The sequence below is a fragment of the Trichoderma asperellum genome, chromosome 2 (genome assembly GCF_020647865.1).
Source record: "Trichoderma asperellum chromosome 2, complete sequence".
NCBI classification, from domain to species: Eukaryota; Fungi; Ascomycota; class Sordariomycetes; order Hypocreales; family Hypocreaceae; genus Trichoderma; species Trichoderma asperellum.
In genome coordinates this window covers 3,548,384-3,572,569 of record NC_089416.1, presented here as the reverse complement: position 1 = coordinate 3,572,569, position 24,186 = coordinate 3,548,384, and the positions used below count along the sequence as shown (strand labels likewise).

General features: G+C 50.3%; 7 protein-coding genes across 7 annotated transcripts; 3 read left to right on the top strand and 4 right to left on the bottom strand.

Moving 5' to 3' along the window:
- Nucleotides 1-45: 45 nt before the first annotated feature.
- TrAFT101_003474 (uncharacterized protein) lies at nucleotides 46-1,564 on the top strand (the record flags this gene model as incomplete). The annotated part of the gene is made up of 3 exons (XM_024903205.2): nucleotides 46-849; nucleotides 909-1,244; nucleotides 1,319-1,564. The coding sequence occupies 3 exons, from the start codon at nucleotides 46-48 to the stop codon at nucleotides 1,562-1,564; spliced, it is 1,386 nt and encodes a 461-aa protein (XP_024766764.2).
- A 2,545-nt stretch (nucleotides 1,565-4,109) lies between these two features.
- On the top strand, nucleotides 4,110-5,604 carry TrAFT101_003473 (uncharacterized protein). The gene is made up of 3 exons (XM_024898870.2): nucleotides 4,110-4,458; nucleotides 4,579-4,702; nucleotides 4,776-5,604. Exons 1-3 carry the CDS (start codon nucleotides 4,295-4,297, stop codon nucleotides 4,830-4,832), a joined length of 345 nt encoding a protein of 114 aa, XP_024766765.1. The 5' UTR covers nucleotides 4,110-4,294; the 3' UTR covers nucleotides 4,833-5,604.
- A 336-nt stretch (nucleotides 5,605-5,940) lies between these two features.
- TrAFT101_003472 (uncharacterized protein) lies at nucleotides 5,941-6,583 on the bottom strand (the record flags this gene model as incomplete). The annotated part of the gene is made up of 3 exons (XM_024903206.1): nucleotides 5,941-6,003; nucleotides 6,092-6,408; nucleotides 6,526-6,583. The coding sequence occupies 3 exons, from the start codon at nucleotides 6,581-6,583 to the stop codon at nucleotides 5,941-5,943; spliced, it is 438 nt and encodes a 145-aa protein (XP_024766766.1).
- A 3,217-nt stretch (nucleotides 6,584-9,800) lies between these two features.
- On the bottom strand, nucleotides 9,801-10,262 carry TrAFT101_003471 (uncharacterized protein; the record flags this gene model as incomplete). Its single annotated transcript, XM_024907368.2, has 1 exon — nucleotides 9,801-10,262. One exon carries the CDS (start codon nucleotides 10,260-10,262, stop codon nucleotides 9,801-9,803), a length of 462 nt encoding a protein of 153 aa, XP_024766769.1.
- Nucleotides 10,263-10,744: 482 nt separating this feature from the next.
- On the bottom strand, nucleotides 10,745-12,114 carry TrAFT101_003470 (uncharacterized protein). Its single transcript, XM_024901672.2, has 2 exons — nucleotides 11,894-12,114; nucleotides 10,745-11,828 (listed from the first exon to the last, which is right to left on the bottom strand). The coding sequence occupies exons 1-2, from the start codon at nucleotides 11,957-11,959 to the stop codon at nucleotides 11,238-11,240; spliced, it is 657 nt and encodes a 218-aa protein (XP_024766770.1). The 5' UTR covers nucleotides 11,960-12,114; the 3' UTR covers nucleotides 10,745-11,237.
- A 574-nt stretch (nucleotides 12,115-12,688) lies between these two features.
- Nucleotides 12,689-17,051, top strand: TrAFT101_003469 (uncharacterized protein). Its single transcript, XM_024898772.2, has 5 exons — nucleotides 12,689-12,898; nucleotides 13,121-13,572; nucleotides 13,636-14,084; nucleotides 14,170-15,874; nucleotides 15,941-17,051. The coding sequence occupies exons 2-5, from the start codon at nucleotides 13,240-13,242 to the stop codon at nucleotides 16,460-16,462; spliced, it is 3,009 nt and encodes a 1,002-aa protein (XP_024766771.2). The 5' UTR covers nucleotides 12,689-12,898; nucleotides 13,121-13,239; the 3' UTR covers nucleotides 16,463-17,051.
- Nucleotides 17,052-17,068: 17 nt separating this feature from the next.
- CHS4 (Chitin synthase 4) lies at nucleotides 17,069-22,393 on the bottom strand. The gene is made up of 4 exons (XM_066126897.1): nucleotides 21,672-22,393; nucleotides 21,232-21,380; nucleotides 18,160-21,174; nucleotides 17,069-18,084 (listed from the first exon to the last, which is right to left on the bottom strand). The coding sequence occupies exons 2-4, from the start codon at nucleotides 21,374-21,376 to the stop codon at nucleotides 17,648-17,650; spliced, it is 3,597 nt and encodes a 1,198-aa protein (XP_065983004.1). The 5' UTR covers nucleotides 21,377-21,380; nucleotides 21,672-22,393; the 3' UTR covers nucleotides 17,069-17,647.
- Between the last annotated feature and the right edge of the window lie 1,793 nt (nucleotides 22,394-24,186).

Here is a 24,186-nt window from a genome sequence, read left to right as displayed (position 1 = left end):
CAGCTTTCCTTTCTTCCAGTTCAGTTTTGACTACCATTCGACATCATGGCGCCGGCCGACTCTCCTTGTTGCCCCAGTGGTTCCAACTCGAGCTCGAGCTCTCGACGCTCGAGCTGGGCGGCTTTACTGCAAAAATATGAAGACGCAATGGAATATCGCGATGACGACGCCATGTCTGATGTTGATCACGATCAAGTTGCCGCACAAATGTCCCAGCTTGGTATTGAGGAAACCAGTGTTCCCGCGTCTGGAGGGAGAGTCAACAACCCTCAGCTTCAGACTATTGTCGAAACCATGTCTCTGAATACTGCCATCCAGGTGCCTCAGGTTACCATTGATGGCAGCAGTGTCCAGGTAACAGATTCGGAGAGCCATGAACAGCTCAAACCTCATGGCCCATTCTATAAATGGATGCGAACGATACATCGCCGAGCTCGGCATCGATCCACGCTGTCGGACGGAAGCATCAACTCTCTGCGACCGCGACTTGAGCCGGAAATTCGTAGCCGCACATCTGCTTGGAAGAGATCACACCATAGACAGTCGTCCTCTGGGTCTTCGTTTGCCTTTGTTTCGGCGGTTCGGAGTGCTAGTGCCAGTCTCGCCAGTGTCAGCGCTGTGGCACGATCACGAAAGACTATCACACGCTCGCAAGGCTTCTCTGTAACGGAACGTAGCAGCAGAGCCTCCATGACAGGGCCTCGTGCATCGGAAGACAGTAGCTTCTTAGAGAGCCACTCTTTGGCCGACCTGGCCGCTATAGAAAGATCATTGCAACGACGAAAAGTACTAGAAGAGCTTATCAGTACAGAGGAAGGTTACATTGGTGATATACGATTTCTCATGAATGTAATTGGAAAACGCTTGGATTGCTGTCATGGTCTATCTGCTGCTTACGCATTTTATAGGTATATGTCACAATCTTAGCGGCGTTGCCTTCCATTTGCGTTGGGCTACGGTCATCCATCAACCAAAACTTGACCGAGATTGTTAAATTACACGAGCAACTACTTGGCGAACTTCACAGGGCAGTTCCACACTCTGAATACACACAAATCAACATATCTCCTACGCTATCCCCATTTGCAAATCCCAAGTATCTCCATGCCAATAGTCACAGACGCTGGTCCAGTCTCGGCGCCGTACCCGAGCAGAATATGAAAGCAAAGTGGCTCTTGAAGGCCCCGGGTATGCTGGCCGATCCGCAGGTGGCAGCAGAGGTCGCCAAAGTCTTTGCGAAGAAGGTATTTGCTCGTCACAAATTCAAATTCTCCGTTTAACTAGATCTGACTCCTTCTCTCCACCCTTTTCTCTCTAGATAAACATGCTCTTCATATATGAAGAATATGGGGCAACATATGAAATGATGATCAAAGACATCGGTGCAGCCCAGCAAGCCATGCCCAATTGGGAAACGTATCAGAAAGGCCTCGAGGCCTTGGCTATGGCGCTGGGATCCTCCAAGGATAGCGAAGAAGGGGTGAAAAAGGCTCTTACAATCAACGATCTCCTTGTCAAGGTGCTTTCCTTTCTAGGTAGCCCCATCCTTCGTGAAGAGCACTAATACTCGCTATAGCCTATACAAAGAATCTGCAAATACCCTCTACTGTTCTCTGAACTCCTTAAGTGCACCCCAATATCAGACTGTCCGAATTCACACATGGAAATTGACAACACTCTGACACGGCTTCGCGAAGCAACGTCGGAAATCAACCGGGCATCGAACAATGAAGGGATAAAGTCTACTCTCGAAAAAACATGGATTCTTCAAGATAGATTAGCCTTTCCGGACAGGGTAACACGCCGCCCATATGAAAGATTGATATGCTCGACGAGGCTGACATTTGACGTAGAAACTTGACGCCGTTTCAAAAAAGCAGATACGGTCATTCGGTCACATTCATCTTTGTGGAGTGCTTCACGTCTGTTGGCAAACCAATGATGGAGTGGACGGGCAGTATTTTATATGTCTGCTTTACCGTCATGTTCTTTGCCTTGCTTCTGCAGGCAAGGTCGATCCGATATACACCATCATGGCCTGTATCAACATTGATGATATCAGAATCGAGGAGGTGGACAATGGGAGAGGTAAGACTGGCTAACCTCCACTGACTACTAAAATAACAGAGATTAAGGATAAAGCAGAAGAGGCAAACGCAGTGGCAATACTAACGGCCACCAGGAATACAATGCCACACTGCGCCATTTTCTTGGAAACTGGTATTTGAGTGCGATCATCAGTTGTGCGAGCTAATCATGACAGCTTGCACGCCTAAAGAAGAAATGGAGTGGAAATCAAGACTGGCTCGTCCAGCAAGAGAAGATCAAGAGTTGAGGTCGCCGGATATTTTTAGTTCGTTGCATATCAACGTAAAAAGCTTGGGGACCGTTTTTGGGAAGCCAGGTACGTAATGGACTTGTAAAAACGTCGCCTTCTAACTGAAGTTCAAGGAACGCTCGCCCGACGGATATCGATACAAAGGGCTACTACTGTTGGAGCAGCCAGGCCGCCGCTATGCCAAGTCATTTTGAAAAATACAAATGTGCTGCGGGATCATAGCAGCAACTCGTCTACTGCCTTGGCTGTCAATCGATCTCATTCTTTGTTAGCAACTACTATCAGAATACCGGTGCTTGCACCGCCAAGAGGCGAGAGGGCCCGGCTAGAGGCGCTCCTATCAGACGTATGGAGCAGAGAGGTCCTCCCGTTTCCTAGAATGACGGTGAAGTCTCGAGGTGAAAACCTAGTTCGAAGCTCGGCATCTACGGTCATCAGAAAGCTCAGCGTGGCCAGCTTTGCAAGCTCCTTTACAAAGAGGTCAGCCTCTTCAACACAGAAAAACCACCCAAGCGAAAATACCACGATGGAAACAACCAAGCGTTGGGACATCAAAAATCCAGGGGAGCCGCCTTTGCCCGATGATGTTAGTCTAGGAGAAGAGTCAGGTAGAAAAGCGAAAAGGCAGCGGACTACTAAGGAGGGAGCTGCAACAACAACAACACCAGCACGGAGCATGAAAAAGGCTACAGGAAGCGTTCGGCGGCGCGAAGTTCGAGGTAATAAGATCCCAAAGCGGGGCATTGCCAGCGATATACATGACATCCCTACTCGCATGGCATCCACAAATATTTCCCTGCCAATAAAGTCGGCCAGCTCGAGGGTCACGATGCCTCTTCCTGTTGACATGGAGAATACAAGAAAATCGTCTACAGAAAAGATTCGAAACTTGGGTTTATGGTCCAAAATCGGTGGAGGGAGGAATGACGCACCAAGCAGCTTCAAAAGGCTGCTCACAATCGGCAGGGATTAATGTGGCCGAGGGGAGATGGGAGATGTTTGAGGATGCAGACGCATATTGGATGTTTGTGCTGCTTGGAAACAGAGCCGTTGGTAGATGGATGGCTGACCGTCTGCAGTTTTGTTTGTAAACTCCAACTAGCATGTTTTGGGTCTTTTGTATGGATTAGCACATCATCTCTATAGGAACCCTGGGAAGCTCAGAGCCTCAGCTATCAAGTTTAGAATTAACAAGTGAGCTGCGAACAAGGCCGAATTTGACGCGTGGAAGCCATGGCCATTGATTGCTCGGCTAAGAAAGAGGCTAATGCTTTGAGAATGATGCTGGGCGTAGTCATCACTGGAATGTGAAGCAATGGCGTGGGCATCACCAGGAGGAGCCGGTGGATCCAATTGAGAGACAGAAGACGATAGAAGAAGCATTCAATTGAGGATCAAGGCTGCGGATGCCCAGCTGTGCAAGAGCTTCGACTGCCATGGAAATGTTCCTGGATCGCCAGCCAAGCACGATCCACTCCAGGCTCGACCTTACGTATTGCCTGTCTCGCCAGTACCGGATACAGACATAATGAGGTCATATTGTACCCATTGCCCAGCGCCTTGTGGAGGTGCAGCGCTGGCAGTGTGAATAAAGTGCAGGCGGGATGGGGAAGCTGTTGGCCTGGTACAAGCTGCCGGTGTACTCGGTCCGCACGCCACGATGACGTAGTTGGCGATAGAGCTCCCCTCTTCAGCGCGCATCTATTAAAACTGCTGCTTCTCCCGTTTCTTCACCTCTTCTTCTTCACATTTCATCGAACTCTAGAAAAAAATCACCAATCATTTTCAAATCTCTTTTTAGCCTCACTTCACTCTAACTTTTTTCTCTCACACCAACAAGTGAAAGATATAAACACAACAAATACGCACTTTCGGCTATACGTCACGCGACTCCGCCTACCTAAATTAACCAAACGCCCACCTTTGCCTCACCACCAAACTACCACACTAGCCAAGATGACTCGCGGAGAATCTACTCAGTCCAAGGTTCACTACAAGGGAAAGCAGGAAGACTTCCTCGTCTTTGTGGATGATGTAGACACATACAAGAAGTGGCAGAGCGACAAGAGCATTCCTCCTGCCCATTTCATTTCAACCTTCAACGTATTCCTGACGCATCGGTATGTACCCATTAGCTCGCCTTCGCTGTTGCCTGTCCCGGCAGCAAATGCTCAGAGATCAGGGCACTGGTGCTTCAATCAAATACATATGACGGCGGCTAACAGTACATTTACCTACAGACAAGGAGCTCAGGGAACCTTTGACTCAGCGTCAAAGATGGAGCTAGCTGCCGAATTCGATACTGAGAACACTGACGAGGCGATTCTAAAGATCCTTGAGCAGGGATCGATGCAAAACATGGAGGTAAGTCAGCTCATTCATTACATCAAAATGCATTTACCTTGACTGAGTGCTAATGCTCCTGGTGCTTGCACAGATGCCTAGTCGGCAAGGTGTTACGAATGATTCTATGAGCTCGATGAGGGTAAAATAGATGCGCTGCTGGGAGAGGAGTGTCTCACTCAGTTTCCACCCCTTGTGTTAATACAGCGGTACTGTGGCAGTGAGATGGTGGTCTGAGTGGCCTGGAGAGCAGCATGGAATATGGATTATGGAAATGGGCTTTGATTGAGCGATCAGATGGCCTCGGGCACAAAGGCGCTCCCTCGCGAGGTATATGCAGCAAGCTGTGCCTGCATCATGTTGCTCTTCTTACATACAGTAGGAATCTCTTTACTAGGGAAATAATCAAGCATTGCATTTGAAAGTTACTATGACTATGGGGCCGCGTCCCGTCCTGCAGCAAGCCGCTATTAGGCGGGTCCAGTTTCCACTTGTGCACTCCGCTGGATCCACGGTTCGCGACAGGGCAGTAAGGCAGTGTCAGCAGATGGTGTCGCCAGGTTCTACAAGAGCTCGTACGATGTTTGTAGCAGGACGCAGCTTAATCTTGATGTCACTAGATTATTGTTTCGTGCTATCTCCCATGTGTTAGATCGAGTTTCATACTCTTTTTCATCGCGCCACGCTCTGTGGTATTTCCTCCGGAATCACCGTTACATTTCTCTCTCTCGCAAACAATCATCATAACAAAGTAAGAAAGAAAAATTCCAAAGTCATGCAACTAAGAGCCAGAAACGCAGTCGTACAAGCATATCAATAACAATAATAGTACACATATTAGCCATTTGTTACCAAATGCTAACCAATGCTGAAAACACTCTAGGATGGAAATAGAAAAAAAGAATACAAAAAGAACAAATGACGGATGCTGAATCCTGAGAGGCCCTCTTTGTAGAAGAATTCGATTTGTCTGGCTTTGGCTGGATTTCTTTCTTTCTTTCTTTCTTCCCTGCTCTTCGCCGGGGGAAGCGGGTTTCGAGTACTTGTAAATACACACACAACTCCTGGATATGCTCCCTTCCTTCCTTGCCTCTCTCTCTCTCTCTCTCTCTCTCTCTCTCTCTCTCTCCTCTTTTGTAATCGTACGGTTCTTCTTGCTCTGGCGGGTGTTTGTCTTGTCTGGTTACATGCGAATGTTCCACTGCTCTTTCTTTTCTCATTGTCATTTCCCTGCTTGAATAATTCCTCGGCATTGAGTCTCAGACTTTGCTGCTCGATATTGGTGTTCGTGGAGGTAGAGTCCATGGTTTTGCGCAGATAATCTGGGGAGGGGGGGAAAAAAAAGAATCGTTAATATCTCTTAATAATAAGAAAATTCTCTCTCAAAAGAAAGGGGGAGGCAAAACATACCTCGCCTTCGCTGAATGCCCAGAAATATGCACCCATGCCGACCAGATAATACAAGCCCGGATTCGTAGACTGATACATGAGCAGACAGGCGAGCGCAGAGAGGGGGAGGATGGCGAGGCGGAATTCGATGGATCGGTGGACGCTGGTGCCGGCGAGCAGGGGGAGGGGCCACTCCAGGGCGATCATGGCGATGCCGAAGATCAGGTTGATGATCTGGAGGATGGGGAAGGGCTTGACTGCGACGTCGAGCGACTTGGTGAGGAAGTCCCAGAAGATCTTGGGCCAGATGAAGCCCTCGATGGAGGCGCCGATTTGGTCTACATTGAAAGTAGCCTTGTTAGTAAAATATATATGTGTGTATGTGTGTGTATGTGTGTGTTTGTGTTTGCATATAAAAGTAGAGAAAAGGTGTCGTGTAAGTGGAAACAACATACAAGTGGCGGCAGTCAGCATAATGAGCCGAGCCCAGTGGTTCTTGATAAGCTTGCCCATTGTTGCGGATTATAGAAAAATCGTCTTTAACCTCGTAAAAAAACGCTCCCTGTATTCCCGATCGAAACCAAAAAAAATTTTCCCAGAATCGTTTCCTTTGCTGTGTTCTCGAAAATTCTACCCTGGTTGGACCCGTCCAAGAGATAGAAAGTATATGATGCAACCGGCGGAAAGAAAAACCAAAAGTCGGCTCAACCGAATAATTCCTTCCTCGTTAAAAAAGACAAAGAAAAAAAATATAGTTATTAGGGCTTTTTTTAAAAAATAAAAATCGACAGGTACCGGACCCGCGTAACAGAGAAACGAATGATGAAAAAAGAAGAAAAGGAAAAAAAAAAAAAGGAACACCGAGCAGACTCGCAGCCGGTGACACAAAACGAAAAAGAATGGCCAGGGAAGGAACCAGAAAGAAAGAAAGAAACAAGAGCCCAAGAAGAAGAAAAAAAGGGACAGCTCAAGTCTATATTGGAGGTGGGCCGAAGCCAGAGGCCCGGCTGTGTTTCCTCCCGGGGGGGAGGATGGAGGTCCTGATCGCCCGCCTGGTGGTTGGTTTTGGCGCCGAGCGTAGACAGACGTTTGAGGCCTTGTGTCAGGTCCCCGGAAGCTAGCGAGGTGAGAAGGAGGGGGATGGGCGCTGGCGGAGATGCTAGGCCGGGATCCGTTTCTGCTTCAGCCAGGTTCGTGTAATGGGCTTGTGTTTCTTTCGTGTCCAAGCGTTGGATTTCTGAAATGAAATGCAGTGTATCTTGGCGCAATGAGGCGGAGCGAGCAAGGCCCGGATAGATCGATATCCGCCTTTGACCAAGGGTGGAGTGAACCTGAAGCAGATCTCTAACGAGGAGCGTGTTTGAGATTGTACCGGCGGCACCCAAAAGGGGGAAGAATTATCTCGGGTGCGTCCAGCAGGTAAAAAAAAAGGCCAGGGAATGCCAAATTCGGGAGGGTGTCTTTGAGTATGCTTGAGCGGTTTCACGATGCTATGCTAATCGTCGTGCTAGTATTAGCAGCTCCGTATTGCTGCGTTCGTCGCGATGGTATCCGTATGTAATAGTAGTAAGTCGTCGGCTATCGTGGTCTCATACGCAACAGGAAAAGGAAAAAAAAAAAAAAAAAAGCAAAGGCCCAACAACAGGATGAATGTGGGGGAATAGGAGCCTTGCAACTGAATCAACGCTGAAGGGGGTATCAAGTACGGATTTCTGAAGCAGTGAGAGCAAGAGAAGATGCAGAAGAGAGGGGGGGTAGGTCGGGGTTTTTGAGTATTGACTACGATATAATGGCGGCTCTACTTCTGCGCGCTGCACCATGGACGGGCATCTGCAAGTCGCAGTTGACCAGAGTCAGCCAGTGGGCCAAGACCCGAGAGGAGCTACTGCTGCGAGCTGGTCACACAAATGGCCGCTGCCTCTCGTTGTCTCTCTCTCTTGGCCCTCTCACTGTCTGGCGCTTGGTGTTGCGATTTCCTGGGTGCTGGGGATTGCAAGGCGATTGGCCTGGCCTCGGCGGTTACAGAGAGGGCCTGGGCCAATGAGATGAGAAGCCGCTTCTCCTGTGCGTCGGGGTTGCAGGGGGGGGCTGGTCCACTGAAGCTCTAGGGGCCCCTGCTACCTATACGAGTGCCAATGCCATTTGACGGGAGTACCTGGGAAATACGCAATGTTGGGCGGCATGGCTTTCATTTGCTGCTGTCGCTGCAAGGTACTACCGAAACCATCGACCAAGTCCGGTTGCTGCCATGCGATGCCACCCACAGTATGTACTTCATTCATGCATGGCACAGAATAAGCGAGAGCAGGAGGGTCGCTAGGCAATTGATCCTGGGATTGGCATGTCTTGCGTCCTGCATGCGCAGAAATGGTGCTAGCAGCCGTCAGGGCGTTCTCCGAGTCGCTAACTAGCATCTCGATGAAAACACATCGTCGCCGCCTCGATCTTCCCGGTGATTCAAAACCAGACAGCTGAGATGGAAGAAACAAAAAGAAGCATTGCTAGCGAGCCGCTCTAACAGAGGCGCGACCACCGCAGTCTCATAGCCCGCAATTGTGAAGCACACAGTGTTTGGCCAGTTTCGTCCCCGGCACCAGCCAAGCCTCTCCTCTCCAAGCACCCCCTGCTGGACCCGCCTAGGAAAAACTTGCCTCTGGGCCCCATGTTGATTCAATCATTGACGGGGTTGCTGCAAATGGGAAAAAGAAAAGATGCTAGAGAACAAAATCACCCGCTAGCGAAGATTAGCTTGCAAGTTCTGAGACCCAGAAATAGAACTGCGGGTCAACCGCCTGTGCAGCTTTCTGCGCCGGGCAGCCATTCATTGGTTTCCGATTTCTCTTGCTGCGAGATCTTGTTGTTGGTCGACCGTCCCTTTTTTCATGCAATGCGGCCTGGCTCTTTGATCGTTCATGTACGTATCATCGTTCCCGCTCGCCACGTTGACGGGACAGGCGGATGCGACATTGTGTTTGCTCGCCCTTCCATCTTCTTTTGTTTCGCATGAATCGATATAAGATAAGCTTCCTCCGCCTAGAAACACCGCCATCTGTCATTTCTCTTTTATTCTTGGCGGGTTTGTTGCTCGAGCCTAGAGCCAATTGCTCCACCAATACAGGTTCCCCTTCGTCCTACAAGTAACTCCAGACCTCGGTAATTTGTCACAATTGTCCGTCACCTCTCCTCATCACATCACTCTGCACTAGCATGGAGACAACGGCCGTTTCTCTGATAATGCGCGTGGAAGAGAGAGAAAGACAAGACTGGACCGTGCAAATCGTGGCCCTAGCGTATGGACTTGTCATCAGACCATGCCCATAGAATTGCCCTCTTCAGCCTCAGGGCGGCTCTACACCAGCGCTGATTGGCTCCCCTCCCCTCCCGCCCCAGCCAACCGGCGCCATCACAAGTTCTTGCACGTATTGGTTGACCGCCAAATCGGCCTCTTGTCGTCCAATTCTTCATAGCATGGATCGTGGTGATGATTACGAAGACCAAGATTCCACCATAGCCAGGTGATGATCAACAAGTAGCCTGGGGCTATTGATGTGAATGGACAGACATCATGGTGGATGAGATTGGCTCCATCCACGCCACGGCAGCTCATTCTCATCTCCGCCGGCCAAATCAAACACTCGCTCGTACTCGTAACAACTGCAAGCTAGATCATATTCCCTGCTGATTGAGCATGTCAAAAAAACTATCTCTGGAACAATCCATATGCCGCAATTCACAGGTTTGCCGACCCCATTTGCAAATTTCTGGGTGCTTGCGCTGCCTGCTCCCGCATTCGCATCTCCAACCGAAGAGTCGTTTCGTGGCCATTGACAAAGAATGAAATCACTCTATTACCCTCCTCGTCTTCAAGCAAGTCGCAAAGCTTCCTCCTCCCTTCCCTATCAAAGGCAAGCTGCGCTAAGCTCCCTAATCCACTCGAGATATCCGTCAAGACATTCACACGTTCGTGCGAAAGCGCCTGTCCATGCACGCAATGCGATGCGAGGGCCCGAACCTCAGCCATTTCCTGAGCATGGCTTTGGCGGGGAACGTTGGCTGTACACTGACGTCGTAAAACATCCAAGCGAGTGACTAGCTCCGCTGTGGACGAGACGGGGATTATGGGCACATGGGCCATGCCTTGCGTAAGGATGCTGAGGATTCTGTCAGGCACGGGCGCTTCCGCAGATGCCATAACCCCTGCATATGCGAGCTCTCACCTCATCTGTAAGTGAACCAGCGAGTCCACTCTTCCGCTTCCGTCTAGGAGAAGGATAATGGCCACATTTTGCCCACCATTGAGCATGGATAGTCTTTCGACCTTTGTCTTGGCCTCTGCAGCTTTGGCTTCTTCAGACGAGAGGAGTAAGAGTTTAAAGGTGCGCGATTGGCGCTGCCTTTGTGGTCCTAGCTCAAAGGAAACGTCGTGGCCGCGGAGATTTGTCTCTGGAGAGGTTGGTCGAATTTTCAGCTGCCCTGCCTCGAGAAGCGATATCTGAAGCTGGGGGCCTACAACTTGCCTTTCCAATCTAGCGAGGTACTTCGTGAGAGAGCTGGAACTATTTGCGCCCAATCCTTTCGCTGTCTGAGCGATGAACAGAACATGGCCGCTGACGGTTCTTTCGATGAATCTTTGAGGCGACAAGAATCAGCACCCAGCCATACGCCATCACAGTTGTGGTTGATAATGTATGAATTTTTGTCTATATAAAGCTTCTCTGTGTTGTATGTACCGAAAATCTGCACCCACCTCCAAAGCGGCGAGTCAGGAAGGAGCCTTTGCGCTCCATTTCACTCCTTCTCGTATAAGCCTTTATCCAAGTCCTATTCCCCAATTCTTCTCTGTTCCCTGTATCCTTTCTCTTTTATCATTTGCCCGCTGATCCATTTTTGATGTGATGTGTAAACTAATAAAAGAAAAAAAAAATATGAACGCTTTGCAGTAATGAGTGGAGTGTTGAGCCGTCTGAGGATATCTAGCCCAGCCTAACCAAGAAGCATCCAGTTCATTGTGAGACTTTGGAATTCTCTTCACTGTGAATGAACCTTTGCGATATGCATCAAGATGTGGTATTTAAGGAGCTCGAGATGCTCAAATATTGGGCATCATGCTCCATCATTTTGGTGGCCGCGGAGCCCGCATCAGCTAAGCAGCCAAAACTGATATTGCCTAGTTGCTCGGTTGCAGTGATGGTAATAATGGCTGCTTCGTCTTCGGGTCCTTCAACGCTCTTAAAGCCTCTTCGAGGGATTCGAATCGTTGCCGCTGTCTCTCCTCGGCATCTGCTAGTTCCTCCTCTTTCTTCTGAAGTTCTTCAAACCTCCTGTTGAGCTCCTCGAAACGCTCTTTGTTGGCGTCGGGCTTTTGCGACGATTTCCAGTACTCGTATATAATCAATGCTCCCGCCACGCCGAGAATAAAGGTATCGCCAGCGACATCAGCGAACAAATCTACAGCCTTGGCCTCCGGCAATGGTCGGAATTTTCGCCGCCATACGTTTTGAAGCGTGAACTTGGGGTAGCTAGCCGGCTCGGGTTCGTTCTTCTGCTTGGCCTTCTGCTTGGCTTCTTCTTCTTTTTTGAGCTGTTGCTCTGTCTTGACCGTGGGAGCTTCGGCGATTTCTTTGGCTCGTCTCTCGGCCTCGGGATCTCTCAGTAGGGCGACAGACATCTTCATGTTGAGCTGGTGGATAGCCTGGCCATACTTGGCTGCGAGCGCGCGAAATCGCGGGTGGTCATGAGCCTGCGCCTTGATGCGATTCTATGCGCGGTATATGTTAGTATCAAAATGGCCACAACAGATCCTGACAAGGTTGTAATACGTACTGCGCCATACTTGGAGACATGCCGCACAAAGAGAGATGCGAGCTTGAACAGCGGGAGGGGCACCATGGTGACGGCTGGTGAGGTTCTGTCTGCGGGCGCCGGCGCCGTCTGCGAGGTCCCTGTCCAATGCGATGCGTCTGCGCTTTTCTGTTCTTTGCCAATTGGTGTGTTAGTACTTCATTCTCAAAATCGCGAGGTTCAAGCTTCGCATGGTGGCCTAAAGCCAGTCGGGCTGGACGGGCTTCGTCTTTAGCTTGCTTCATGTTCCGCGCCGGAGCCCGCGATGTTCCGGTGTCCACCGGAGCTGGCTCTCGGGAGGGACAAGCCAAGCTGCTGCGGCGAGTGCCATGTCGTTAAGCTGACTTATGGCCGCCTTGCTTGGTATAGGCCAAAGGGTTAATGCTAGTAGTAAACGCTACAATTACTGTATCCTAGTAGCATCAATAGTCTACAGCGCAAAAATGCTGCAAGATTAGGTGCCGCGCCATATCTCTGCACCATCTTCAAAGCCCAGTCTTAAGCCGCGATTCGCTGGCTTGTGACAACGCTGAAGCTCCCGGGCTCCAGGGCTGACTTAACAGCTACAGGCACCGCTTCAGTGAGAGGTGGCAACTAAACGTCCACTAAACCCTCCTCTCAGCACCTCCAAACGGCAGCTATCTCGCCGCTGTGGGGCCCCAATGGCTTTCAGTCACTCGTACCTACGGCAATGGCGGTGTGACCCGCAATAAGGCAATGCTGTTGCCAAGAGCAACCAGCTCCCACAAAGTACACAAATCACAATATGGGGTCAATCAACGGCAGGGTTTGTTCTGTGGCTGCGACTAGTCACGCTGCGCTCACCTTCTCGCATCCGCCAGCCTTCAACCCGCTTTACGATCATCCAGCATTGCTTAATGCCTTTCCCATGACTGCGCTATAATTTGAATGTTTTGACCTTGTTCACAACAAAGGCTCTCGCCACGCCACCATTCCTTCGCATGCTGTGCGTATTTGAGGCACCTGGTGAGTTTGGTCTTTTTTCTTTCTTCCTCGAGACCTGCCCTGCCTGCTTTGGTCTGGCTTACGCTATGATAAGCAAGACAGCCTCAGCTGTGTTTTGTTTCTTGAGCCCGCATACCTACCACCACCCGGCTGAGCTTTGGCCATACACACAAGGCTCTGCAGCAGCTTGACCCTCCTGCAAAAAGTGAACCCCCTCGCCTAATCGCGTCCGTGTTTTTCTAGGCTCTCCGCGGCACGTCTTCAGGCCGCTGCTGAATCCCGTAGCTTGCCCGTTCCTCGTCGCCACATAACCTCGACCAGCTCTCTCTCTCTCTCGCTGCTTCAACCATTACTTCGTCGACATGGCGCACAGGCTAGTCCCCAGGGGCGGCGTCGACATGGAGGCCTTGTCCCCTAGAGATGTCAACGCCCAGCGAATGCCCAGGGCTACGGAAACCAAGGCCAAGCCAGTCGCCCAGCTCAAGTCCAAAGATAAAGAACATCCGCCTCCACCCCCAGAAGAAGTGCTCGAGCCGAGCAGCACCGATCGCCCAGACGGCGCTGTCTACCGTGTTGGGAAACTATTGGGAAAGGGAGGATTTGCTATATGCTACAGTGGCCAGCTGCTTCCCACGAAGCAAAGGTATGCTCTCAAGATTGTCAAGAGCCAGATGCCCTCCAAGATGGAACAAAAGGTTAGTGATGCTACTGAGGACCCTTGGCCTTCAATTTTTACAAGTCCGCTCATATCGTTGCAGTTCCAAACCGAATTACAAATACACTCAAAAATGCGCCACAAGAATATTGTCCAGTTCCTAAGAGCCTTCTCATACGTCAACTGCACTTTTCTAGTTCTCGAACTATGCCCCAATGGCTCTCTTATGGACATGGTAAAGCGTCGAAAGGGCCTCACCGAACCCGAAGTCCGATTCTACTCAGTCCAGATCTCCGGCGCCATTAAATACATGCATAGCAAGGGTATTATTCACCGAGATCTGAAAATGGGCAACATTTTTCTAGATCACCAGATGAATGCCAAGATTGGTGACTTTGGTCTTGCTGCGTTGGTGGTGACTGGTAGGGACATGCAAACCATTCGACGGACGACCCTGTGCGGAACGCCAAACTACATTGCTCCCGAGATTCTTGAGAAAGGAAAGAAGGGCCATGACCACATGGTCGATATCTGGAGCTTAGGCATTATAATGTGAGTATCAGCTGAGTGCTAGATCAACTAAACTAAATCCTGGTATAATATCATAAGGCTAACGGAAAGGGGGGCTTAATATTAGGTTTGCCATGTTTACTTCGAAGCCGCCTTTCCAATCCTCAACGACAGACGAGATTTACCGCCGAGCCAGGGAGCGAGATTACGAATGGCCAAGTGCCGAGGTGTCCCAGAAATATATTAGCCAGGAGGCTAAGGACCTGGTGGCCACGATGCTCGAGGATGCTGACCAGCGACCAGATCCCGATGAAATCGTCCAGCATCCGTTCTTCTCTGCAGGCTACATGCCGGCCTCTGGCGAGATCACCTCAAAACTACGAGAAGTGCCTCCTGATGCGGATGAATATTATGCCTCGACTTTGAGCACCTCACTGCAGGTGCGGTCCCACCGTCACCTAAAGGAACTATGTCGAGAGTGTATTGTCGGGCCTTGGAGCGGAGAGAAAGCTTCGCACACGCAGATCTGGAAAGAGATGGCAGCTGAGGAAAAGGCGGGCCTAACCCCGATCATCCCTCTGGCGGACAATGTGGTCTATCGGCCGTTTGATGACTGGCTAAGGGAGCAGCACCAGATTCGTGCGAAATATGCAGCGTCTGTCTCTGCGCGCTCAGCCTCAACGGAGGGACAGGAAGATGCCACAACTGGTTCGCAAAAGATATCTTCCACCGGCCTTCTGCGACAGCCTCCCCAGAGCTTTGCAGCTCAGCAACGATCCCAAGGCCGACCGACTATTTCCACCACTACGAGGCCTCGACCTGCCCCAGAAGCTACGCTGTCGGCTACCATGTCAATCTCACAAAGCACGAGAATTCGACCCCGTCCAGACCGTCAATATACACTCACTCGTGAGGCAACCTCCTCTTCATCTTCCTCGAGAGAGGCCCTCGAACCTACTGCGACCAGTACCCGAACTATGCGCGTATCGGCAAGGACCCAGCCGCTAACAGCTCGATCTGTGCCTAATGCGCCAATTGCAGAGAGAGCAGCGACAATCTCATCCGCAACTTTGGTGATTCCTAAGAGACGAGGTTCAGAATCTGTTCGCGCGGCCACTTTGTTTAGCCCCTCTGAGACACCTAGAGTAATGCAAGAGACGAAGCCCGATGACATTCTCGACCGATTAAGCCGACTTCAAACCGAGCTCGAGCGAGCTCTTAATTCTCGTACTATGGCTATCATCTCTTCGAAAACGGCGGCGCCGCCTCATCCTCATATCGTAGTCAAATGGGTTGACTATACAAACAAATTTGGCCTTGGTTATATCTTGAACGACGGTAGCGTAGGATGTATTCTACGCGATATCCCTACCACTGAAGGCAGTAAAACCGCTTTGCTGCCCCCCGCAGGCATTTTCATTCGTAACGCCGAAAAGCATATCCTCAAAAGGCAAGACGAATCTTACCCAGATCGGCATCAACCAGTGCCAATGACTGAGCCTATCAAGTTTTTCGAGAACAATGGCGAGGCTGGCCTTTCGCAAGTCATGGTCTCTCCTGATCAATTTCGAGTGTCGGTGAACGAGGATGGCACCGCTGGGAAAATGAATCCCGGCAGAGACGTCTTCCAACACCGAAAGCGAGAAAGGATCATCCTGTGGAAGAAATTTGCTAATTACATGATTGCATATGGCCGAGACGACGTGGCCGAAGAGGAAGAGGAGGACACCACCATGTCCCCAGGGCAAAAGGGCACGCCAGCGGAGCTGGTGACCTTTTACCAGCGATTTGGAGATGTTGGCTGTTGGGTATTCGGCGACGGACACCTTCAGGTAAGGGATAAACCTTGTGAAAATGCCTATGCCCGTCGTGGTACACTAATATCTTTTTTTGTGTAGTTCAACTTCCCAGATCATACCAAAATTGTTCTAGACGCGACTGGGACCTGGTGCCACTTCTGGCATCTTCCTCAGGAAGCAGCAGAGCGTCTCGCAAACACAGGCTCTATTGGCGCCACCGCTCTAGACGATCGTGCTACGCTGTCGTATCCCCTGCAAACTCTGCTCAACTTCCAGGCCAGAACATCAGCACGAACAACCACTACCGCAGCGAGGAGGCGACCAGAGATTGACCCAGAGATTCAGGGTATCCCTGCAGCGAATGACTTCCGCCGAAAGGTTGAATTCATCAAAAATGTTGTGAAAGAGTGGGTGGCCAACGATGGTCTCGGCAATAGCTCCATGGAGAGGGAATCTCGTTTGAGATGGACTGGATACCGAGAGACGGTCCACGCAACTGCTCCCCAGAAACATGTTTGGGTAACCATCGGTGCTCGATGGGGAGACCAGCGCATCTCAACATTTGTCGACCCAGCTAAACCTTGGGAGCTGGGCGAAGAGGTAGAGAATTCAAAGAAATGAATCTACCACTGGCCGATGAGCCGAGTGTCTAAAGCTGAGGATACACAAGATCATGGTTTCTCTTTTCTCTACTCTCTCTAATGTTTCATTTACTATGCATTTTCTGAAGGGCCAGGATGATAAGCCGGCGTTAAACGGCGTCGACGGACTTGGGCTATTGAGGATTCTAATATTGGTCATGCAGGGGTCATGCAGGCTGGCGTTGGTGGAGTGCAAGAGGCAGAGCTCATGTCGCTTTTTTGTTTTGTTTTTTTTTTTTTTTTTTTTGGAAGAGCCGTTATAAAAACTTTCTCTTTGTTTTTATTTTGAAATGGATGCAATACCCTGTTGCACATGTTAGTTTACATGTAGATACTAATCGTGTGATTGATGAATGATTGAATGACGGAAGTTTTGGGTTGGACAAGAAAAAAAGAAAAAAAGAAAAACAAACAGACAAAGGAGGCGAAAAAGGGGGAGGCAAAGTTAGGGAGAGAAACGAAACCTGTTGAATATTACGCTGCTCTTATATAGGTATTTGTTTTCTTTTCAAGAAGCATCAATTAATCGCAATATATCATAATCAAATGTACACAAACATACTTTATCAACACCCTTAAAAGGCTGGCCAAGGTGTAGTGATAAAAAGACCAAAAACTGGGCATCATAACAATATCTCCGCAGAGCTCCAACCGGATGACATCAATAATAATAATAATAATAAAAGTTATGTACAACAAACTTTATCAACTAATCATCTCATTCACTCAATCAGCGCTCAAATGATCGATCGATCGCCCGCCTATTACAAAATGTTGACGCCCATTCACAAAAAAAGAATTGCTCTCTTGCCCCCCTCTTTACCTTCCCTCTCTGTGTACACATAATCGCCTCTAAATAGTAATCGCAATCATTAAAAGCCATCAAGCATCTCCTTCTCAGCCACGAAGAGCAAAGACAAGAGTGTGAACGAATATCCCAGTTCAGTTTTGGGAAAAGGGGTAGATACAGCGGCGAATAAGCTTTCTCCGAATCATATGCGCAAGTAAAATGTGTGTGTGTGTGTGTGTGTGTGTGTGTGCCTTTTGTTAAATATGCGGACGTTACCCATATGTATTTCGTTATTCCCAAAAAAGAAATTAGAGAGAAAAAAAAAAGGCACGGTATTCTTAATCCACGTCACCATTATGCCCGTAAGTGCTCGGATCACGCGTCAGAAAAGTACTCTTCGCTGTGGTGGCCGGGGGGAGGCATCGCCCAGCTGTTGGTACCACCACTGACGACATTCTCCCTCGATCCCCAGTAAGCGCTCTTCGCACGCTTATCTCGCTCAAATTCGGCCCATCTCTTCATCGTAATCTTGCTGCTATCAAATTCTCCCTTGCTCTCCCCGTGGCCGCCACCCTTCTTATCGCCATCCGTTTTACGAGTTTCACCCCACGAGAAGTCGTCAAACTTCCAGAAGGCATAGACCGGGAGAATAAAATTCCAAACGGGGAGAGACAGGAGGTAGATGAGCATCCAGACGATGTAAGACCAAGAGTGTGCGGTGACGACGACAAGAACACCAGGGAGACCAAGAATGAGACCCAGGAGCACCAATGGTATAATCTGCGGGGGGTGATGAATGATGGATGTGATAACTAAAGAGAAAAGCATCAAGTCAGCAAACCTCGAATGACTATATTCATTTTCACAAATTTCCAAATAATACTTACCGACGTAGAAGGTAAAGGCGATGGCTGCTGGAAGCACAAGAGTACCAATGAGCTCAACAGAAACAACAAACTGCATACTAAAACAAAAGGTACCACAGAGATCGCGGACCAGAACCAGCTCCATCAGGTTGTGAACGGTAGAGTTAATCCAGCGACGCCGCTGGGATAACAGAACCATGAATTCTTCTGGGACCGTAGTCTTGCAAACAGCTTGGGGAACAAAGACCTGCTTTCGCTTAGGGAAAGTCCGCAGCATGAGCGTGGTCAGATAGCGATCCTCGCCGAGAAGGTACAGGTTCTTCTCGTGAAGAGTCTCGACCACGTTTTCTGAATAGTGCTCCACAATGTCAGGATTGGCCAGAATTGGAACCCAATAGTTTTGCCCTCCCTTTGGCGCCTTAATACGATACATGCAGAAACATCCGGGTAGACAGGTAACACCACCAAAGACAGATTCAAAGGATTTAGCGAGATGATGGGAGACGAAATATTCGAACACTTGAATGGCCGACACCCAGCTGGCTCGTTTGTTGGCAATCTTGGTCTCGCCACAAAGACCCATAATATCCGGATCCTTGACCATAGCGGAAACCATGTGAGTAAGACTGTCAGGGAAAACCTTTGTATCGGCGTCTACCATGAGGAGAATTTCATAGTAATCGGGAGAGATGCCGGTGACTTTCCATAATCCATTGAACATCTCATATTCAAGCTCTGTCATTCGCTCATCGAACATGACCTTTTGGAGGAACGACATGAGAATGATCTGACTGTCACGCTTGCCTCGGTTGCCGGGCTTGGATCCCTTTTCCTCTTGAGGAGTACCACACTTGACAATGGTAATCATGGGCACACGCTGTTGTTTATCCACTGGAATTCGAGACGAAGACCCATAGTCGTAGAATCCGCAGTACACCTTGGCCATATTGTGTCGTTTAGATCCACTTGCTACGGCAACATAGGAATACGGCTTTACCAGTTCGGGAGGAATGGAGAAGTCTTTCATCATGCCTATACAGACATCCGGAGTTGATACGGTCTCGCCCGCACCGGTAATGATACCATCGCAGATAACAACGATAACTTTGTGGCTGTTGGGGTAATCCGTAGTGGCGATTGAATCGAGAGTAGTCCGAATGCCTTCTTCTCCCTCAGAGTAGGCCGTAACCAGGAGCATGGTATGCGCAAGAGGAAATCCAAAAGGCATCCAGTCAGCGGGAGGCTGAGGGACAACAGCGTCATGGATAAAGCCAGCTGGGCCGGGACCATCAGAGATAGGACCAGCGCCAAACGGGTCTGAACGAAGGAAGCTTGCGCGGCTATCGTTACCCTGCTTATACATGGGGGCGGGCGGGTACAGAGAACTAGAGCCACCTTGGCTGGCCATTGTGGTGGGAACTCGGCGAGATGAAGAGCTTCGATCCGGCCCAGAAACACCAGAGAATCGCGATGTGGTGGGTAGGAAAGAGGACGCTCGCTTGCTTCTATCCGAGGTGACAACTGTGCTGCCATCGCCGGGCAGTCGAACGGGAGCACGATAAATATCCTCAGACCAGTCTTCAATTTGGCGATTACGCTTTCTTCGGTCAGAGCTCTGAGATGTCTTGGCGGCAGCGTAGTTGCGGCTGATGAACCATTGGAAAATAAGGGCCAGAGCAAATCTTGCTCCAACGACAGAGAGAATCAAAACCAGGGCGCAGTAAAGCACAACCTTGGAAGCGATGCAGCCAACAGTCTCGGTGTCAATGGAGCCAACCTTGATAATGTCTTCGAAGCACTGCATGTTCTTCTTGTCAGACGAGGACTGGAACATGCGCGTTACATCACGGCCACGGATAGCCTTGTTAACATCGGAAGACGTGTCTCGGAGTTCCTTGAAGCGATCGGGGATCTGAACCTGGCTCTCGTTGAACCAGTTGAGAAGATTAAGGTCCAAAACGCTACCAGAATAAGCAACAAGATTACGAGAGCTGTTCTTGATGTCATCCCACGTAAAATATACATCCGCCGTGCCGTGGAGATCGAGGTAGAATGCATTTCGGGCATTCACCGAGGTATGGCACGCATAGCCAAGGTAGTATGGGATGGTCAAGTTGGGGGTGGAAGACCCATCTTGCTTAAAAGTTGTGCAGGGGAAATACCACGCTAGGTTGCCAGAATCGTCGGTAGGGACGTCAGAGCCCTCAGCAAGGGTGATGAGGCCCTTGCAGTTGCCATTAACATTTTGGAAGAGAAAGCTGCCATCGTCTCCAGAGTGCTTCTCGGGAAGGTCGTACAGGACGTTAGCACCGAGACCATTCGCCTCCAACGGAATACCCTCAGCGGCAGGATGGTGAGAATTGGATAAGTCATAGGCTACTCCGTGGAAAATCATGTACCCTCCAGAGACTTCATTTACACGCAGTCTGGTTGGAGGCGAGCCACAAACAGCAGCAGTAAATCCGAAAGTAACGAACCCGACTATGGCCATGATTGCCAAGATGATGCTGATCAACCCCATCTTTTCTCTCCAAGCTCGGCGCTGAGCTCTCGTCGGTTTGCAGCACCCAAGGATAAAATCAGGGCACCAAAAAGTCACAATCGCGCAGTAGACGTTCCAGAAGCTTGGCGGTCGGACTTGATCCTCCACAGGCTTGGACTTGCGTTTCGAAGATCGCTTGCTGTGCTCTTTTGTGATTTTGCCCGACGACTTGCGCTGCGTAGTTTTGACATTGGCACCGCTCTTCTCATGGTCTCCACTGGCCGTTCGGCTTCGAGAAGGGCGAGGGGTCTCATCGCTAACGCTCTCAGTGTTGGCAGATCGCTCTGTCGATGCCGCCAGGTTTTCCAACAAAGGGTCATTTCCTGTGGAAGACGGCAAGACGTTCATATTGGCGGCATGGCGGTGGTAGTGATAGTTCCTATGCTCTTTGTCGATGCGGTTCCTCTCCGGTCTGATGAGACTCCTCTTGCGCGTAAAGGCAGGGTCAGGAGTCCTCCCGGACGAGGGCTCGGTGGGCGACAGAGGCATGCTCTCTGTATTCACATTAGAGTTCGAAATTGTCTCTGCATATGAGGAGACGGATTTCCCACGATGGTGTCCCGAGATCGATGACGTCTCATATATACCAGCTTCAATGTCCGTGGGTCGCGTGCGTCGCGATGCCGGCGGGTTTCGATAGCTGGCTCGGCGGTTATAGTTGGGGCTGCTGGCCCCAGGCCTCTCAGGTAGAGACATGGCTCTTATACTAAGAATGTCAGTAACCAACGGCCTTGTTGCTGCGGTAGGGTGGTCTATGGATGCAACATTCCAAAGGGACAGACGACCAAAGGCCCGCCCTTGCGCCGCAGACGATGATGATTCGGTGGGCGAATCCCAGGGAATAACAAGGGAACAGACGAAGGAGGGACTAGCTGCGCAAGGCGCCGCTATCTGGCGTCGCTCTGAAGGTCGCGATAGTCGGCAGGACGGGGCAGTCTGGAGAGAGAAGAAAACAAATTGGTGGTGGGCAAAAACAAAAACAACGACTCACCTGATGAGAGGCTGTCAGCGCAGCAAACAAACAATGCGCAACACACAGCGGGAAGCAGCCAATTGGCTTATTTTGACCGAGGGCGGGTTGTTTGGGAGACGAGCGACCGTCGCCCAGCCTGCCAAAAACAGAACAGCGCTAAGCGGCGCTAGTAGAGCTCGGGAAAATAGCTACAGCCACACAGAGCCAGGCGGTCTTTAGCGGTCGAAGCAGTGCTCCGTAGTGCCTCAGCAGTGCTAAGCCCAGCTCCCACAGCGGTCCACTCTCGAACGAGCTTGAATCGACCGTCGAGAGCCGTTCAAGGAATTCTTTTCTAAGCGATAGCCCGACTAAGGGGAAGAAAAAAAAATCGCCAGAGGCAGGAGATGCAGGCGATGGATGGTTCGCAGAAGAGAGGCGCTCTACAGGGAGGCAAGCGAAATTCAGCGAGCGACTCGACCCGGCAGTGCCGTTTCGGATAGAGAGAAAACTGGAGGCGTCGCTCGCGATGGAACTGGCGCGGTCGTCTCGACAAGCTCGAGGCGATTTGCGTCGCGGCGTCGCAGCTCCGAGACAAAGCGACTGGCGGGAGAAGGGATACGCCGCAGCGAAAACGAAGGTAGGAGACACAAACGGTCTGAACGAGAGACGACGAGCGCTGCGTCCAAGGGGATCCTTTGTCCCCAGCGCTCACAGAGAAATCTGGTGCGGTTAGGGGGGAGAAGAGTTCGTTCAGCCAGCGAGACGGCCACGACGAGGAAAAAGCGCCCTCGGTGCCTGTCTGTACCTGCTATTCCTGGCGCCAGCCAGCCCCAAATGTAAGTGCGCGGGGGGGCACTTTAGGCGGTGCTAACAGCAGTCTAGCCAGATGGCCCATGGTGCTATTTGGATTAGCTCTGATTGATACGATGGGTACATCATACGGCCGCCTCCGCAGGTTCCCCGCTGCCAGGGGGTACCTGCTTAAAGCCGTGCTGCATGGGGAAGACGCATGTACATATGCGAAGCCAGGTACCTGCCTAGTCGGACCAGTCTTGCTTGCTTGGTTCCTGGATGTCGCCACTCTCTTGCTCTCATGTTTTTCTATCCCATCCCTGCGGAGAGAGGAGAGCGTCTCTTATTGGCTGCCCTTTTTTTCCGTTAATCAGCTTCTGGTGTACTGTAAGCATGTAACAGCTTGCATAGATGCAAGTGATTTGGTATGCCACACATCGTGGATGCAAGAATATAGGTATATACGATAGCATCATCTACCAAAGGACAGCAGAAGATGCTCACTCCAGTGGCTGCGCCGAGCGAGTTCTATGAACATTTTGCCGTGCACCCTTGTATTGCGTGTGCAAGATTTTAGTCCGTCTCGCTCGCCTAATCGTTCGGTCGATCAGCAGGTTTAAAGGCGTAGGGTACGAAGTACTGCCTCCCTGTACCAAGGCCATGACCTTCCACTCAGCTACGGCTAGCTACCTACCCTGGAGTTGGGAATAGGCGCCACCCTGCTTGCCTCGCAACAGTAAATGATTTGTTGTTTTTATGTTTTTTGGTGCGTGTATTAGAATATTTTTGATCAATTTCAATTCATCGCAATCCTGGCTGTGCGCCACGAATTTGAGTTACGCCACGCCCGCTGTTACACGAGCCGCCATCAGTCGTGCCTGCCAAGCTAAGCCAAGTACATAATAATACTGATAGAAGGTAAAGTTTAAAGGCAGCTTTCTCCTATACCCAAGTGGTTAGGCCTGAGCCTTGCCAGTTCTCCTTTATTCTCCTTCATACCTCCCATTTTCCTCCAAGTCCTGCAGGGCGCTATTGATATTGCACTTTCGCACCTATTCGGCAGGTGTGTTCGCAGCTCACCGCCAGCAGATACGTTGCGTGCCCAGTGTTACATACATAGATACACCAACCGATCAATGCTCTCCTCGATATCTAACCAGTGCTACGGCCCACAAGGAAAGAAAAAAAAGATTATTTCAACTCTGTACTTGATGGGCATCCGTACGGCTTACATACAGTGGATAAGCCAACATCAGAAAGCTTGATAAGACAATCAATACGAAGCACTATAGCCATGTGTTCTCCGTCACTTGTCGTGCCCCAAGCAACGGGCACAGGCAGCCGAAGTCCGATGAGAAAATTGCCGGGTCACCAGATCTCACAACTAGAACGCTAGCCTCACCGCGCCATGGTGGGAGCCGAAAACGATCAATGGCCCCAGTATTTCCATGTGACGTTTCGAAACCTTAACGCTGTGTTTTCATGGCCACGGTGCGCAATTGAAGGTCAAGGTTTGTCTACCGCCCTTGGGTATATCCACAGCCACGACATCACAAATGCGGATCGACATCGTGTTATTTCTCAGGGCCCATGATCACTGTACTTTGGCGCAAAGCCTTGCCGATGTGGCCTCTTAGACTCCGGCACATACAGGAGCTACAACCATAGAGTACAGCTTAGGACGTAGGTGCTCGTAATGTCAAGGTAATGGACTGAAGCTGCAAGGTGTGCCAGAGGGCCTGTATCTGCGTCTCTATTTAGA